The sequence below is a fragment of the Protobothrops mucrosquamatus genome, unplaced genomic scaffold (genome assembly GCF_001527695.2).
Source record: "Protobothrops mucrosquamatus isolate PMUCROS unplaced genomic scaffold, P.Mucros_1.0 scaffold_257, whole genome shotgun sequence".
In the NCBI taxonomy this organism is placed as follows: Eukaryota; Metazoa; Chordata; class Lepidosauria; order Squamata; family Viperidae; genus Protobothrops; species Protobothrops mucrosquamatus.
This window is the reverse complement of record NW_015386333.1, coordinates 2752426-2768321: the sequence shown is the minus strand read 5'-3', so window position 1 is coordinate 2768321 and position 15896 is coordinate 2752426. Positions and strand designations below refer to the sequence as shown.

General features: G+C 39.6%; 1 protein-coding gene across 1 annotated transcript in view; it reads right to left on the bottom strand.

The window, feature by feature from the left end:
* The window catches only part of POLR1A (RNA polymerase I subunit A), a 62177-nt gene that overhangs the window by 26503 nt on the left and 19778 nt on the right, over positions 1-15896 (bottom strand). Inside the window, exons 15-27 of the mRNA XM_015831503.1 lie at positions 15187-15336; positions 14605-14788; positions 12280-12362; positions 12029-12187; positions 9908-10006; positions 9568-9720; positions 9295-9377; positions 8972-9137; positions 7785-8009; positions 7453-7667; positions 6141-6308; positions 4919-5054; positions 3875-4032 (exon numbers count right to left, since the gene is read on the bottom strand). Coding sequence (XP_015686989.1) covers positions 3875-4032; positions 4919-5054; positions 6141-6308; positions 7453-7667; positions 7785-8009; positions 8972-9137; positions 9295-9377; positions 9568-9720; positions 9908-10006; positions 12029-12187; positions 12280-12362; positions 14605-14788; positions 15187-15336 — 1979 coding nt within the window. The remainder of the gene's footprint in view (positions 1-3874; positions 4033-4918; positions 5055-6140; positions 6309-7452; positions 7668-7784; positions 8010-8971; positions 9138-9294; positions 9378-9567; positions 9721-9907; positions 10007-12028; positions 12188-12279; positions 12363-14604; positions 14789-15186; positions 15337-15896) is intronic.

The following is a 15896-nucleotide window of genomic DNA, read 5'->3' as shown; positions in this document are numbered from 1 at the left end:
GGGGCAGCCGCCAAGCGCCACTTGGCCTTGGCATCTGCCTGCCAGTGTCTTAACCATAACAGGCGGCGAGAAGTCACATTAGACGCCAAGGTTCTAGAAGAAAACCGGGCAGCGTGCAAGGATGCATCGGAGGCATATTCCGTCGCAGCCACTAACTTGCTCAAGTCTTGGTGCGTGCGGACATCCTCCGGAGGGGTCCTGGCCTGAAGCTGACGGAGCCAGATTAGGGCAGACCTCGAAAAAAATGAGGCCGAGGTGGCTGCTCCTAAAGGCCATCTCCGACCTACGCTCCTCAGATTTTAGGGCCTCTGCCATATCTCCAGAAATCGTGGAGGGGGAGAACAAATTAGACAGGGGTTCATCTACTGTGGGAACCTGTAATGCCTCTTCTAATTCTGAGGCCACGCTGAATAGCTTCTTGTCATTACCGCCTGGGGTGGGGAAGGTACCCGGCGAAGCCCATTGTTTCTTGATTGTGTTGAGAAACAAGGCAGGGCATGGAACATGGTGTTGAGTGACCACCGGTTCTATGAAGACTGGATCCGTCTCCGGTTCTGTTGTGGAAACCGCTGGGGCCGGCTGGTTGGGAACCCCGTGTGGAACTGAGCTAGCCTTGCGGAGGAGAGGAAGAAAGAGAGAAGGATTAAAGAGCCCCCCGAACGGTGGTGGATCTGGTGCCGGTTCCTCCTCCTCCCCTGACCAAGAAGCATCAAGCGCCTGTTCCTGCTCTGGGGTCACTGAGACCCCGCTGAATGAAGAACGAGCAGGAGAAGGGTCGCGAGAGCCCTGGTGTACAGGGTGCGAGAGAGGGAGAGAAAGCACAGATTCTGCTCTGGGCACAGATGGGGGTCTGGCCACGAAGGCCCGTTCCAGAGCCCTATTCACTATGGCCTAAATCCTATCATCCAATGAAGAGAGGGAGATCTCCTCCCCTCTGAGTCCCGCGGCCGTGGGTGTAAAAGTGGCCACTGGACCCTGCGGGGCCCGTGGGGTAGGTGGGGATCTGAAGGTCAACGCCTCCGTTGCTACCTCCGTTTGATCATAGGAAGTGGGGGGTTCTGTAGGAGCCCATACCTCCTGAGGAGAAGAAGAGAGCCCTAGAGGCAAATCGAAGAATGTGGACTCAGGGTGAGCCGCCTCAGCTCTAGCCTGCCTTTGAGCCTTAGAGAACTCCTTCTCTAGTGCCTGGTGTCTCCTGCTGGCCTGTTTGTCAGCCAATTTGGAGGTCTTTCCCCCAGAAGCAGCCTTGGGTTTAACCTTGGCTGCGATCCTACCAGCAGCCTCCTGGGAAGGAGATCTGTGCCTTTTCCGCCCTGATGAAGGAGGAGATGCGGCCCTGGCATCAGAAGCCGTATTCTCTTCCATGCTGGTACAAAATCTTCAGGTGTGTGAGTAGGTGCACCTGGGAAGGGATCAATTGGCTGAAAAGGTCTAGGGCAAGGTATTAATTAGGCGGCCCTATCCCCCCCCCCAGTCACCAGACCAGTGGTACAATACCAAGACCGGTGTACCTGCAATAACAGTGTTGCCACTGAGGTGGCCAGAGGCTGCAGGTGAGGCTTGTTGTGTTACCAGGCCAGCAAACTATAGGTGGTAACAGTACAGTGGCGGAGGCAATACCACTGTACTCCAGCAAGCCAATGGTGACCAGGTTTTGAGACACCAGGTGGTCCAATCAACTCTTGGACCTACGCCAAGGATAAAGGGAAGCTCCTGAGGTAATTTGGAATTTTACCCCCCTTTTCTCACCCCGATCCCTGGCGACCGCGACTCCCAAGGGAGTCCTGCCTAATTAGGGGCCTATTGTCCAAACAAATTAAAGGCCTCAAGGCCAAGGACAATCCTCTTGCCTTAGAAGCTTCGTGACCATGTGGTCACAAAATGGTGGCCGTCACAAAATGGCAGCCAATCCGGCCTAGTCACGTCTTCTGGCCTACCCCCTCCCCCGCCGGCCTCTCGGCCCTTCACTCAACTCAGGCAGAAACGGACCCGGATCTTCAGGAACACGAAAAAAGGGGCCTGGCCGAGGCCTTCCGGCCTCCGTGATCCAGTCTCGGAGCTGCGTCCGCGCGCTCCAGAATCAAGAGAGTGAAGGATCGGGCCCTCCCGCCCGCTTAGTTTGAGGCCGGCAAGCCCTCCGGAGCCGCAGCCGCGAGCTACGGCGTCGGGGAGGTGTTGGCAGGCGATTAGGCCGTCGGAGCTGCAGCCGCAATCTCCGACAACCAGGGGCCGCTTGCTGAGGCCTGTAGGCCGCCGGAGCCGCAGCCGCGAGCTCCGACGCCGAGGAAGATCAAATTAAGCTAATCGAGGCCTTGCGGAGGCCTGTAGGCCGCCGGAGCCGCAGCCGCGAGCTCCGACGCCAAGGAATACTAACACAAGCCGATCGAGGCCTGGCCGAGGCCTATAGGCCGCCGGAGACGCAGCCGCGAACTCCGACGCCCAGGGATCCGAAACGAGCCGATCGAGGCCTGACTGAGGCCTATCGGCTTCGGGAGCTGCAGCTGCGAGCTCCGATCGTCTGGAGAAACGAGGAGGGAGGGAGTTAAAGTCTACCAGGGAATCCCCCTTCCCTGATCTATTAGTGGAATGAGGATAGATGGGGGGGAAGAGAAGCAAACAGAGGCCTCCGTTTGCTAACTCCTTGGGGCTGCAGAAAACAGTCCTCCAAAGGAGCGTTGAGCCCAACGCTGCTCAGGGGACTGTAAAGGTAAAAACCTCTATTCTTTCAAATTTCTAAAATTCTATGGATAATCCATGATGTTAACTACCTGCCTGTGAGCCAGTTTGCCATGTCTGCTCTGGGCCAGATCAAGTCGAAAACTGGGGAATGATAGGCCCAGGACAGGCGTGGCAAGTTTGGCTGACTTGATCTGATTGGGCAGGAGGATTAACTTAACCCAATCGTGGATTATCCATCTCCAGTGCTGTAGAAATGTAAAAAGTTGAGATTTGATTTTAATGTCTCATTTTACTGCAACAGAGAGTCGGAAGTTAATGCCTTTTGTCTCTTCCCCTCCCTTTCTTCACACCTTTTTTGTTTTCCCTTTTTCTACTGTTGACCCCTACTATTTTGTATTTTCACATTTTATGTGAATAAAAAAAATAAGTAATAAAATAAGATTGCCACAAGTCCTAAATAAAAAAAATAAGTAATAAAATAAGATTGCCACAAGTCCATAAACATACTGATAAATTTCAAATTTTCTTTCAGCAACACAATGGACGGTAACCATTTTGGTGACGCAATATGAGGTCCTCTTTTAGTTTTCTGGGGTACCCAAATATGGATGTGATAAGAAGTAGAAAAGTTAGAGTAGAAATATTCTTCCTCTGGTCTGAACTTCTGTTCTCTTTGTTCTCTTGGCAATTGAGTAGATACTGGAAAGCCTGAACATTGCACTTCCATACAAATTTCACTACAGAGGCAGTCCTGAATGCATCAAGTAAAAAGAATGGCAAAACCTTGCTATTATTATTAAAATTATTTATGGCAGAATTTCCCAAAAATTGTGATGCTGCAACTTTGCAAGCTAATACATTAATTTGTGTGAAATCTCCTTTTCCAAAATGAATAATGATATTGATGATGAAACCATTGAGAGAACATGCCTAAGGTAATGAGCTCAGTGCTGTATTTTCTTCCTGGTGCTCCTACCCATGATTGCACCTTTCACTCTCATCAGCCATGCACCATATGTGACTCCTTTCCTAGTGCTCTAGGAGTGAGAGCTCAGCAAAATCTGCACTTCCTATCTTCAATGCTTCTGGGCTCCCAGGTATTGTGAGGACCCTCATGACCCCCACAATTTCCTTCTCACTGGTTTGTATCTTCCAGTGTTTAACAATTGGAAACTTTTCAAGAGAAGATACTGACCTCGTCTCCATAAAATGTAAGATGTCCCTTGGCTTCACACATTTTTCTTCTTGATAGCATTTATAAGGCAAAAAACTAAACCTGATGGTGTAGATGCGATGCTTGCTTAATGTCCCTTCCAAACACAAAGTTTCTTCAATATCAACTTTGTGTAACACCTGAAACAATAAGAATATTTGAATGTCTATGAATGCTAACAATTTGTAACATCATACTTTTTCACTCTCTAAATCAGGGGTGTTAAACTACCGGCCCACGGGCCACATACATCATGCCAAAACCGTACCCACCCCATTGCCAGCAATGGAAAAAAAGTCGCGATACGTCATGACACGTCACATGATGTTGCGAGTTTGACACCCCTGCTCTAAATCATCTGTCCACATCACAAAGTTAATACCAAAAGAGAAATATGGACCATTACTTTAAAAAAACAAAAAAAAAACAAATCTATCCTCCACAGAAAATTTACAATTTCAAGATGATAAAAATGAAAAAAGGCACTAAGGCTTTTGCACTCTCCAGCAATCTTCCTACCCATGAACCAAATATTTAGATTCAATTGGGTAGTGAACCTCAAATTCAAGTGCTTTACAGCATAGCAAAATGGAGTTTGTAAATTTCACTTCCTGATTTCCCTCAATTAATTCTTTATTTATGGAAATGCACTCTTAAGTGGTTAAAAAACAAAACTTAAGTAGCAAACAGAAATTATTCTAATTAGCATTTTTGTTTAATACCCACTAACTATGCTTTCTTCACACTGTCACTACAAGAGCCAATGCTGGGAATTTATAAATAACCAGTCTCTGCGAAATTAAGCAAAAAAAAAAAAAAGCTAGAATGTTATTACAAAAATGTGCACATGTAATAGGAAAGTGAAAATCAGTTAAAATCCATTAGTTCAAATCCTAGGCAATAAAAGAAAGGCTGCCTGGCACATCTTGAGGAAACTGCAACCATTCTGCAGAAAGTAATATGAAAGAACCCTATTTACTTTTTTTTAAAAAGCCTCAAGAGCTGGTGTGATGATACAGGACTTACCTCACCTAAGCACACTCTGCTAAGCTTTTTCTTGAGCCTTTTCACCCTTTTTTGAGCTTTCTTGGTATTAAGGACAGGAATGCTCATCATGGGAGTTTTGATATTAGCACTAGCTACCATCAGAATTTCCCGCAACCTTTAACAAAGAAGTATTGCACATTTAGTTGCAAATACAGTTAATGCTCAACAAAATAAGTGACTCGGTTCTTACCTGGTCAGCTTTATTTTCCTTATAACTAAGACAATCATTCAAAGTCTGACTTTGTCTGCTGCCTTCAGTATCAGTAAACAGGACCAAAACACTCTCCCCAGAAGGAAGAAGCTCATTTATCTAAGCAAGAGAACTATCAAAACCTGAAGTACCAAAATAATAACAGCAGTAGAAAGTAAGGCGGAATCCTACTTTTCTAACTAAATAAATCAAAGCAACATGCAGTAATAGTAAATCTGAATCAAATAACCTTTTTAATGTAGTTCCTATACAATGTAATCAAACCAATTTAAGTGATTTAATTGATTGTTATATGCAATTAAGATTTTTATTCCACTGTACTGAGTGTTTTGGGATAACTTGTGTTAAGTTCCATCCAGCTAAAAAAGGAGCTTAATACCATTACAATGAGATGGGCAGCAAACAAATTAAATAAATAAATAAAATAAAAAAATACTGCAAGACCTCCTTGCTTCATTCAACTTGGTCTGCCACATTTGCCATCTTTTATCTTTTGTTGATTTTACTGTAATTTCTTTTATTGTTGTGAGGTACCTAGAGACATTGGGTATTGGGCACTATCAAAATTTAATAAATTGTTATTGTTAATATTGTTGAAAGTTTGAAATAAGATATCCTTCGATTATCTCAGGACTGAACAAGATATGTAATTTTGGGTACTGTTGGACAGCAATTACTCACCATTAGTCCTACTGGCTGGAACTCATAAAAGCTATAATTTACTAATATTTAGAGAACTATATTTTGCACATTCTAGCACTAGTCTATCATTAAACAGCAAAAGCATTTTGTCATATTAAATAATGGAGAAACTCACTTATTTTTGGGATAACTGTTAAAAAGGAATGTTTAGGATAAACAGACTCCTGGGTTTCATGTCTTTTACTTTCCTCATGTTATACTAAATTGTTAATAAAGCATGGGAAGAGAATGGGATGTAGGCATTTTGGAACAGTAAAACCATTAAAAAAAGGTGAGATGCTATCTTACCTTGGGATACCAAGGGTAACATTCATTTCACCTCTTCCAGCAAAGTGAAAGGTATTCAGGGTCATCTGGGTGGATGGTTCTCCAATACTCTGAGCAGCAAGAAGTCCCACAGCTTCTCCAGGATCACAGAGTGATTGTTGCCATTTTAAACAGAGCAGCTCCTGTAATCTAATGACACCAAGAAAGGATTTGGTAGTTTAATTTATTAATTTAGTTTCTGCCTTTCTGTAAAAATAATATATAGAAAGCATTTTATTGTAAGAGGGATAAAGTTGCAATAATGCATAATCAAAATAACATAATGAAAAAATAGACTAAATAATATTTCCAGAAACAATTCTGCAAAACTCTCTAGATTAATATTATCATCATCTGTTTGTGTGGAATATGTTCATAACCTAGTGCTGCAATTTTACTTTCTAATGTAGAGTCCAAATTGTATCTGTTCACAAAGAACAAGACTTTAATGCTTTGTTTCATCATTTATACATCAAATCATGCATCATCTAATTAATTCGTTTCTCATACTTCAATCTACCCCTGAGCTAAGAACAAGCCCCTTTGAGATTGGCATGGCTTACATCCAAAAGGATTTGCATGACGGAGTTACATACCTCAGGGGTCCCCAACCCCCAGTCTGTGGACTGGTACCAGGCCACGGCATGCCAGCAACCAGCCCGCAGAAACAAGCAAAGCCCCATCCGAAGGATGCAGGCAGCACACAAAACCACGCCCCCTCCGATCCGTGGAAAAAAAACCTCTTTCCACGGAACTGGTCCCTGGTGCCCAAAAGGTTGGGGACCTCTGACATAGCTAACACATTTGTTTGCTTTATTTCAAAAATGGATAAACACACACTTCATCTTTATATTTTTCTCTCTCAAGAGAAAATGCAGCATCTTTTTAATTTAATTTCCAACTTAGAAAAGTGATTAACAGCAATCACAGCCTCTTCATTACAACAATTATTCCTTGAAAAAGCAATTGTATGGAAAGGAAGAAGCAAAGATGAAATTCGTTACTTAATTTTTGATTGAAAAAACCCCAACAAAATAGTATTCACTTGTTTTCGAAAAAAGCTTATACTCTTAATCTTTTAGAGACTAAAAGAAGTTCTTACCGGATAAAGAAGCTTTTATAATAATAAATGGATTGATACAAACTGAAAATCTCAAATCAATGAGGTTTTGTGCTACTATTCTGTGATAGGAATCCAATGTTTTTTAGAAGAGAGATAAAACATAGGTGTGATATGCTAGACTCTAAACAAGAAGCATTGTGGTTAATAAATCAACATAAATGAAATTACTACCTCTGTGAAGAAAGTTCCGATTTGCTATAGTTAAGCCTATTCTGAGCATCCCACTCTCCAAGGAAATTCTTAACTTCATTTTCAAATGTTTCAGACACTGATGCAAAATAAATATCTGGCCGCCAGTTTGAAAGGCTAGGATCAGGACATCTTGCTGCCCTCTTTTGATACTTCCTCCGGGTTTTTTCATTCAGTTCATACCACATATTTAACAGCTGTAATGCCAGAATTCAAAAAGGAAGTGAACATTTGAGATAGGTGAATTATTTATTTGAATATTACAGCATAGTTCAATGAATAATGAAATATATATTTATCAATTGTGGAATAACCTTAAGAGCTGCAGGATCTCGGCCATATACAAGTGATCCTCCTGTAGACATCTCAGCTTTTATATAAGCCAACATTTCTTGCGAAAACAGCAAAAAGCCTCCTTTCCTTCTCAAAGACTGTTGATGCTTCGCTTGCCATCTCTTGATTAATTTAAACTGTTTAGATGCTTGCTGAGGATTCATTTTTGGCATAACTTCATCTAAATGCTTAGATTTCCATATCACCTATAATAAATGCACAAATTTAATTTTTGGAAGGTTGAGTATTTTCCATCTTACAAAGTATGTTCCCCACCAGTATCAATTAAAACTGTTTAGCCAGAAAGCAATGGCATCACTGTAAAAGAATGCCCTCAAGCCAGTGATGATACAAAAATAGTCCCTAAAAACCAGACCATCATTTCCAGTCTTTCACCACCACAGTGGAGCTAATTATTCTTATAGTGACCAGAAAGTGATCTGACCATAAAATGGAAATCATAGTTATGATCTCCACCTTGAGATAACATTCCAAATATCCTGAAGTAAAGAGTAGATTTTTATGGACTTGGGTTTATGCACATAGTGTCCCAAAAGCCATGAAATTCCAAATCAACCCTAACTCCAGATTTAAGAAATCTCCAAGCACCAAAAAGTGAGAATTAACCATAACCCTAGCAGTGAAGTCTACAGGGTGGCCAGTATACCAGAAGCATCTCCTGATTATCTCTGAAGCTGAACTTCAAAACAAGGCCTCAGATCCAGCCACCTCCAGTCATGTCACAGTCAGATTCTCCCAGAGAATCATTGCCATCTCACTCCTTAGTCTTAAAATTAAGATTGGGGAAGTGTTTAAAACCCAGTTAGGCACCTTCTGGGTTTTGATCTTGTCCAACCAAATCTCAATAATACAAGTCACATTAAACAATTTCAGCTTGCTGCCAATGACTTGGAACAATCCAGCATGTAGGATCACAGGGTGAAGCTAATGAGCCAGAAAGGAGAACTAGTTTATAAGTACTATTGTGACAGGATTATGGCAGAAATGAAACTTCTGGAAAAAGTAATATATTTTTCCTTCCTCTCCTTTTTTCATAATCCATAAAGAAAAATTCTGATTCTTTTATGAGAAGGTCTAAAATAGTCTTCTATTTCTTACTTTCATAACAGCCCAACTTAATACACTTTCCTACTATACCCAAACTTACCTTGTGATTATCTGCAATGAAAGGAAATTGCTTGGTTTGCAAGAACTGTGTCTTAGGGATATCCAGTCCATCTTCTCCATACAGAAACTGAACCACACTGCCATCACTATCTCGTACAGTCATGTCATAATGAACAATCAGCCCTTCTAAATGTTTTATGATACACCTATATGAGAACAGCCACACATAAAGGAACAGCCATTTAAAATTATACAACTACACACTATCCTATATCTTATTTTTGTTTGTTTTTTTATCCTAAAGCTGCTTAAATTAGGCAGAATCTATATAAAAATCTAAAGCACTTTAAAATACATTTTTACCTTTGAAGGTATCCTGATCGGCTGGTTTTAACTGCAGTATCCACTAAACCTTCCCTACCAGCCATACAATGGAAGAAGAATTCCTAGAAAACGTAGATTCTCCAGTGAGTAAAATACACTTTTCCTTATGACAGGTAATAGCATACTAGCCTTTTAAAAAGCCAATGAAACATGAACTAAAATTATTACTTTGAATATTGCATCTTTTTTGATAAACATATTGTATAACAGATACAAATGTCAGAGAAGATGAATCAATATGTGTTAACTTACTGAAGGCTTGATGCCAGTAAGAAATCTACTGGCTACAAATCCTCCTGATTTGGGAGAAAAGTCATAAGGCTGGAAACATGGCAATGATTTTCCAGATGCCATCAAAGGAGGCCTTCGGCCTTCTAATTCAATCTGGCCCAGCAAGCAAGAAATCTTCAAGGCAAGAGAAATAACAAGATATAAATACTAATGTAAAAACTCCACAGCTATAATTAATCAGATAAACCTCTTTTAGACACAATAAATGATTCATTTTCTAATATAACAGCATTAGATAACTAGAAACTGGACCATAAATACTGTTTTAATGACTTTATACCACTAATAAATAAATACATACCTGCATGGTATTCACAGTAGACCCTTTGGCTCCTGATTGTACCATCAGCTGCAAATTATTGTCTGGGAAACTTCGGTGAAGTCCAAGAGGCATGCACACCTAGAGTTTTTAGCAAAGAAGAGAGTTAGTCTAAGCCATGGCAAATCTACCCGGAGATTATGGGAGAGCAGAGAGAGATGCTCTAATTAGATGTCACGGAAACAAATAGTCACAGAGCAATAATTATCCATATATCTGAACTAGAGCTAGAAATATTTCAATTTTTTACAATATAATTTTAATTTTATTGAAAGTTTTAAAAAACTATAGTAAAGATTAATATAAATTAAAACAAAGGTAAGAGAAAAAAAGAAAAAGAACACTAAATTACAAAAAAGAGAAAATATAAGAAAAATAGAAAAGAAAAATATATAAAGAAGTGGCTTTCAATTCTTCTTTATGGAAGTACAATTGTAGATTTACCTTTTTCTCTAAAGTTACATAATGATTCTCTTCTTTCTATAATCTATTTTATCTAATCATCAAATCTAAGTCCATTTTTTTTGTTTTACACAAAAGTCTATAAGGGATTTCCAGTCAGCGATAAATATAAATACTGTCGTTTTTCTAATCAACAGATTAGCTTGGCCCTCTCAAGTTCTATCATTGTCACCAAATATTTCTCCAGTCTAGGTATTGCCAAATCTTTCCATATTTGTCCATAAAACTTAGCTATGGTTATTATATATAAAAACAAAGTTCCATGACTTTTCTCCAACTGTTTATCCATCTGTCCACAGAGAAAAATTTCTGATTTCAGTTATATATTAATCTTTAAAATCCTCTAAATCAGTGTATGCGTTTGAACCCAAAATCTAGCTTTTTTGCACATATATAGATAATTGAGCAGATTATGTTACTGTTTGAGTCCCCTACAACATATATAGCTCACAGAAATTTGACAAAGTAGACCACAACTACTTTTTGATAAGCTAGAAAAATGTGGGAGAGACAGCATCACCAACAGATGGATTTGTAACTGGCTGAGAAACCATACTCAGTTAGTAGTCCTTAATGGTGCTACATCTACATGGAGGGAAGTAAGCTGTGGGGTACCACAAGGTTCTGTCTTAGGCCCAGTATTGTTCAATATCTTCATAAATGACTTAGATGGGGGAATAGAAGAGGATCTCATCAAATCTGCAGATGACACTAAGCTGGCAGGAATAGCCAACAACCCAGAAGACTAACTCAGGATCGAAAAAGATCTTGACAACCTTGAACAATGGACCCTATCCAACAAAATGATATTTAATGTGTAGAAAAGCAAGGTTTTACACCAGGGCACGAAAAATCAAAGGTACAAGTACAGATTAGGCGAAACCTGACTCAAAAACAGTAACTGTGAGAGGGATTTTGGAATCCTAGTGGACAATCACTTAAACATGAGTCAGTAGTGTGCGGCAGCAGCCATAAAAGCTAATACAATCCTTGGTTGTATGAACAGAGGTACAGAATCAAAATCACGTGAAGTATTAGTAGTGCTTTATAAAGTCTTAGTAAGGCCACATCTGGAATACTGAATCCAGTTTTGGTCACCACATTACAAAAAAGATATTGAGACTTTGGAAAAGTGCAAAGAACAACTAAGACGATTAAAGGCCTGGAGACTAAAATATATGAAGAATGGCTGCAGGATTTGGGAATGGCCAGTCTAGAAAAAAGAAGGACTGGAGGGACATGATAGCAGTATTCCAGTATTTGAGAGGAAGGAGTCAATTTATTCCCCAAAGCACCAGAGGGCAGGCTATGAAACAATGGTTGGAAACTGATAAAGAGAGAAGCAACTTGGAATTAAGGAGAAACTTCCTAACAGTGAGGACAATTAACCAGTGGAACAACTTGCCTTCAGATGTTCATCACTCGAGTTTTTTAAGAAGAGACTGGACAGCCACTTGTCTGAAATAATACTCCTGCTTGAGCAGGGGACTGGACTAGAAGACCTCCAAGGTCCCTTCCAGCTCTATTCTGATTGACTGAAATATACATATTTTCCACATACACTTTCTATTAAAAAAATTCCCAAGATCTGAATTCATATTAAAAATAAAGTATGAGGTTTCTCAAATTTCTAAAACAAACCTTGTTGATCTCATTGCTGCAACAGTTGACTTCTTCTTTGAACTTTAAATCAATCATGTTAAAATCTCTTTGATCTTTCTGAAGATGGGCATCCTGCCATTTACTTCGAAGTTCCTCACAAGAAGAGGTTTGGGATAGGTTAAATGCAGCTCTAACAGCCTGAAAAGTTCAAATTTTTTTTAGAGAATATAACATCGCTTTCTTGATGAAGACAGATGATTCATCCACCATACTCCAAAGCATGAGCTTACCTTTATACCACAGTTGGTACTTTCCTTAATGACACTGCACCTCTTCTGGTCTGCCTTATATTTGACCAAAATATCCTCAACTCCTAGAATAGAAAGATAAAGAATGTTTTCATCTGAGGTTTTAGAAAAGTAATGTATTCTGTTTTTATTATTGTTAATGTTGTAAGTAAGCCACCATGATACAATCTGCATTACACTGGGAGGGATATAAATATTTGCAATAATTGATGCTATGATAATAAGCAAATTTATGTAATAATGCCTCTCAGAGCATAAAAACTTAGTAATAAATAAAAAGAAATCTGAGAATATGTTCTAGTATTTATTTTTATTTATTAATATATTTTTAAAATATTTTATTGCATAAGTTTTGGCAAATTATTTAAACAGAAATCACACATTTTTCTGTGTTTTGTTGTTTCTTATTATTGTATTATTTTCCAATTTTAAAATATGTTTTCTTTATAATACTTTTGCTATATTACACAGACAGGTTTCCTTCTATGGAAAATATTAGAATTATCTATATGGAAAATATTCTTCCTCCTTGCAAAATATTGACATAATTGCTGGAAGCAGCTGCTAGAGCTTCAAGCCAAGCAAGGTTGTGCCACTGGCTTGTAGTTCCTCAGTGTGGAAAATTGCCATCAGTCCCATCTATCAGTCGTTTCCCCAGTTGTTGTATAACATGTGGCTTGTATAAACTTAGAATCTCCTAAAATTTATCAAGACTGAAGAGTTCTTCAAGAGAGAATTCTGCAATGTTTGGCATCAGGATGTAGCTTTCTGTTGCATATTTGTCACAAATGTTCAGAATTACACCTTAGACACACAAACAAATGAATGGATAAATAAATACAGAGTGGTCTGAGATATGAATGTGCATGTACAGGAGGCAATGTTGTTACCAAGACAACAGTCACACAAGTTGGGCTTACGCTCATTCCAATAACTAATTTGAGAAAATGTCTTAGGTAGGCCCCTCCGTCATTTACAAAGTTAAAGTGAGGGAAGGGGAAGCATATGCAAACTTGCGGTGCAATGATCAAGTACAATGTCACATGACCGCATTGCTTAGTGACCGCAACCCTATTGCCATTGTTAAGTAACAATTATGGATTAAGTGAGGACCTTCTCACAATCTCCTGCTGGCTTCCAACAACCATAGTCAAGAGGGTGAACCGGCAGAAAGTTGCAAGTTTCAGTTGGTTGACAAACAGGCCGACAGGCAGGCAAGTATCTTTTACCAGGTATAGGAGGATGTGTGGATAGCAGGTGCAGTGCCAGAGAATATGGGTGGTTGCCAGGCCTGAACGGGTGTGTAAGGATGCATCAGTGGCTGGCAGGGTGTAATGGTGATAGGGCTGAAACTGATTGTCAGGTATGAGAGGGTGCAAAGATGGCCAGTATGGCATAACACAAGGGGACTGGGGGTGATTATTGCCAATTGGGACAAACTTACCATAGCAACTTGTGACCTTCCCCACTTGTTTCCCTATTGACTTTGCTTTTAGGAAATTGGCAGGATAGATCACAAATGGCAATCACATGACATGAGATGCTGTAACTGTCCTAAGCACTAGAGTTGCTAAGAAACCAGATCACAATCATCTATGTGCAGAGAACTGGTAATACAACTTATTCAGCACTATAATTCTGAATTGTCACTAAATGAGTGGTTTTAACTATGTACAATTTGTATATGGAATTGGTTGCTTAGTCTGATCTACCTGGGATTGCTCTCACTAAGCAATGTGGCCATAACATGTGACATGATATGACCACATTGCTTAGCGATGGCAATCCAGGCAATCCAATTGTCATCATAATTTCAAAACACATGGATCATAAAGTAGCAAACAGAGGGAGTCAAAGTAAGGAGTGTGGGGTGCCCTGGGGTGTAAGTTGGTGGGCGATGCAATGTGCCCAAGCTCAGGGAGGGCAGGAAAAGAAGGTATGGGGTATGTGCATGTGTGCGAGAGAAGGGAGGATGGGAAAAAGGGGCACAGGGTGCATGCACAGAGAGCTGGGAAAGGAAGGGACTGGTGGTTTCATGCCTGTATAAGAGCAAGGAGGTTGAGGAAGGAGGGCACTGGTGCAAGTGAGTGAAGTGGGAAGGAGGGTGTGGTATACATGAGCAAAGAAAGACTGAGTTGGAGACTTATCAGAGCAATTTGTGACCTTCCCTGCCATCTTCCTCACTAACTTTGTGGGAAGCCAACAGAGAAAGTTCTGCCTCATTTTATTTTTACCTAATACTCCTTTTTCTTTTGCATAATGTTGCTTACCCCAGTTTCAGAGATGAGAAGGATTAGTTTTACTCACCCATTGTAAAACCCCTGTAGAACTGTAGGTAGGCAGTGAAGATTCGAGCCAGAGCTGTTAGCAACTTTCCACTAGTCTCACCCCCATAAACCTCATGGCAGCAATGGACTAAACCATAGGCAGAGCTCCCATACTGAGCTTTATCCAAGACCCCACAGAGCAATTCTCCATTTCTAATAAGAACCTGGCAGATGCAAAAAAAATTAACATTAAATCTTGCCTACCTCTAGACTGAAATTGTTCAGATTCATTCATACAAATGTGTATACCTATTTTGCCTAAATAAATAAATAAACAAATGCATAAATAAATAAATGCTCCAACTTAAAAAAAGTATGAATAATTAAACAAATAGCTCCAAAATAAAGATTAATGAAATAATTATATTTTAATCATGGAACAGATTTTTCACCCAGCTGGCTGGTAAGAAAGATCCTTCAAATTAAAAGCATGATGCCTTCCTCCAAATTCTGCTAAAGTTCCACGTTATAGCAGACAAGATCCAAAGAATCCTCAGGATAGATTTCAATAGCCATGAAATCCATTTGGCTAGCTTACATCTTTTTCATATTTGATTCTTACCTGAGATTCACACATAGAGTCAAGATCTGATCTATGAATTCTACAGGCAGATGCTATTGTCCAGGCTTTTCCGCTGATCTTAGCTTTCCCAGACAGATTTAGTGGAAAGTGACCTTCTGGAATTACATTTAATAACAAAGTAGAAACAACCTACAGAAAAACACAGGACAGAAATATAGCTTAAACATGCAAGATATACTTCTATATTTATGTACATATGTTTCATCTGTGAAGAAACAGCAGAGCAAAACTTATCAGACTACATAAATAATAAATCATACAAGGGCAACAGTGCTATTTCAACATGAAAAGTCATCACAGCACATTTAAAACTACAAAACAGAAAATGTGAAATCTATTCAAAAGACCACAATTGGAAGAATAAGGGGAAAAAATGAAACAAACATGATGGGGAATAAGAGAAGGAAAAGCAGGAGAATATGTGAATAAGAGGGTGATAATATCAATAAAAATAAAAGAACAGATAATATGAGAGTTATTCAAAAGTTAAAGGAACCTAGTTCAAGATGACAAATGGTAGATTTAATTTTAAAAACAGAAGTAAATATGAAAAGAAAAGAGTCCAATGAAATAAAATTCCAAATGAAATAAAAAAACATACAAAGAAACAAAATTAGTTTTAGCTTTTAGGTTTCCAAGCACAATCAAGAAAATTTTTAAAAAATCAAAAACAAATGAAATGAGGGAGC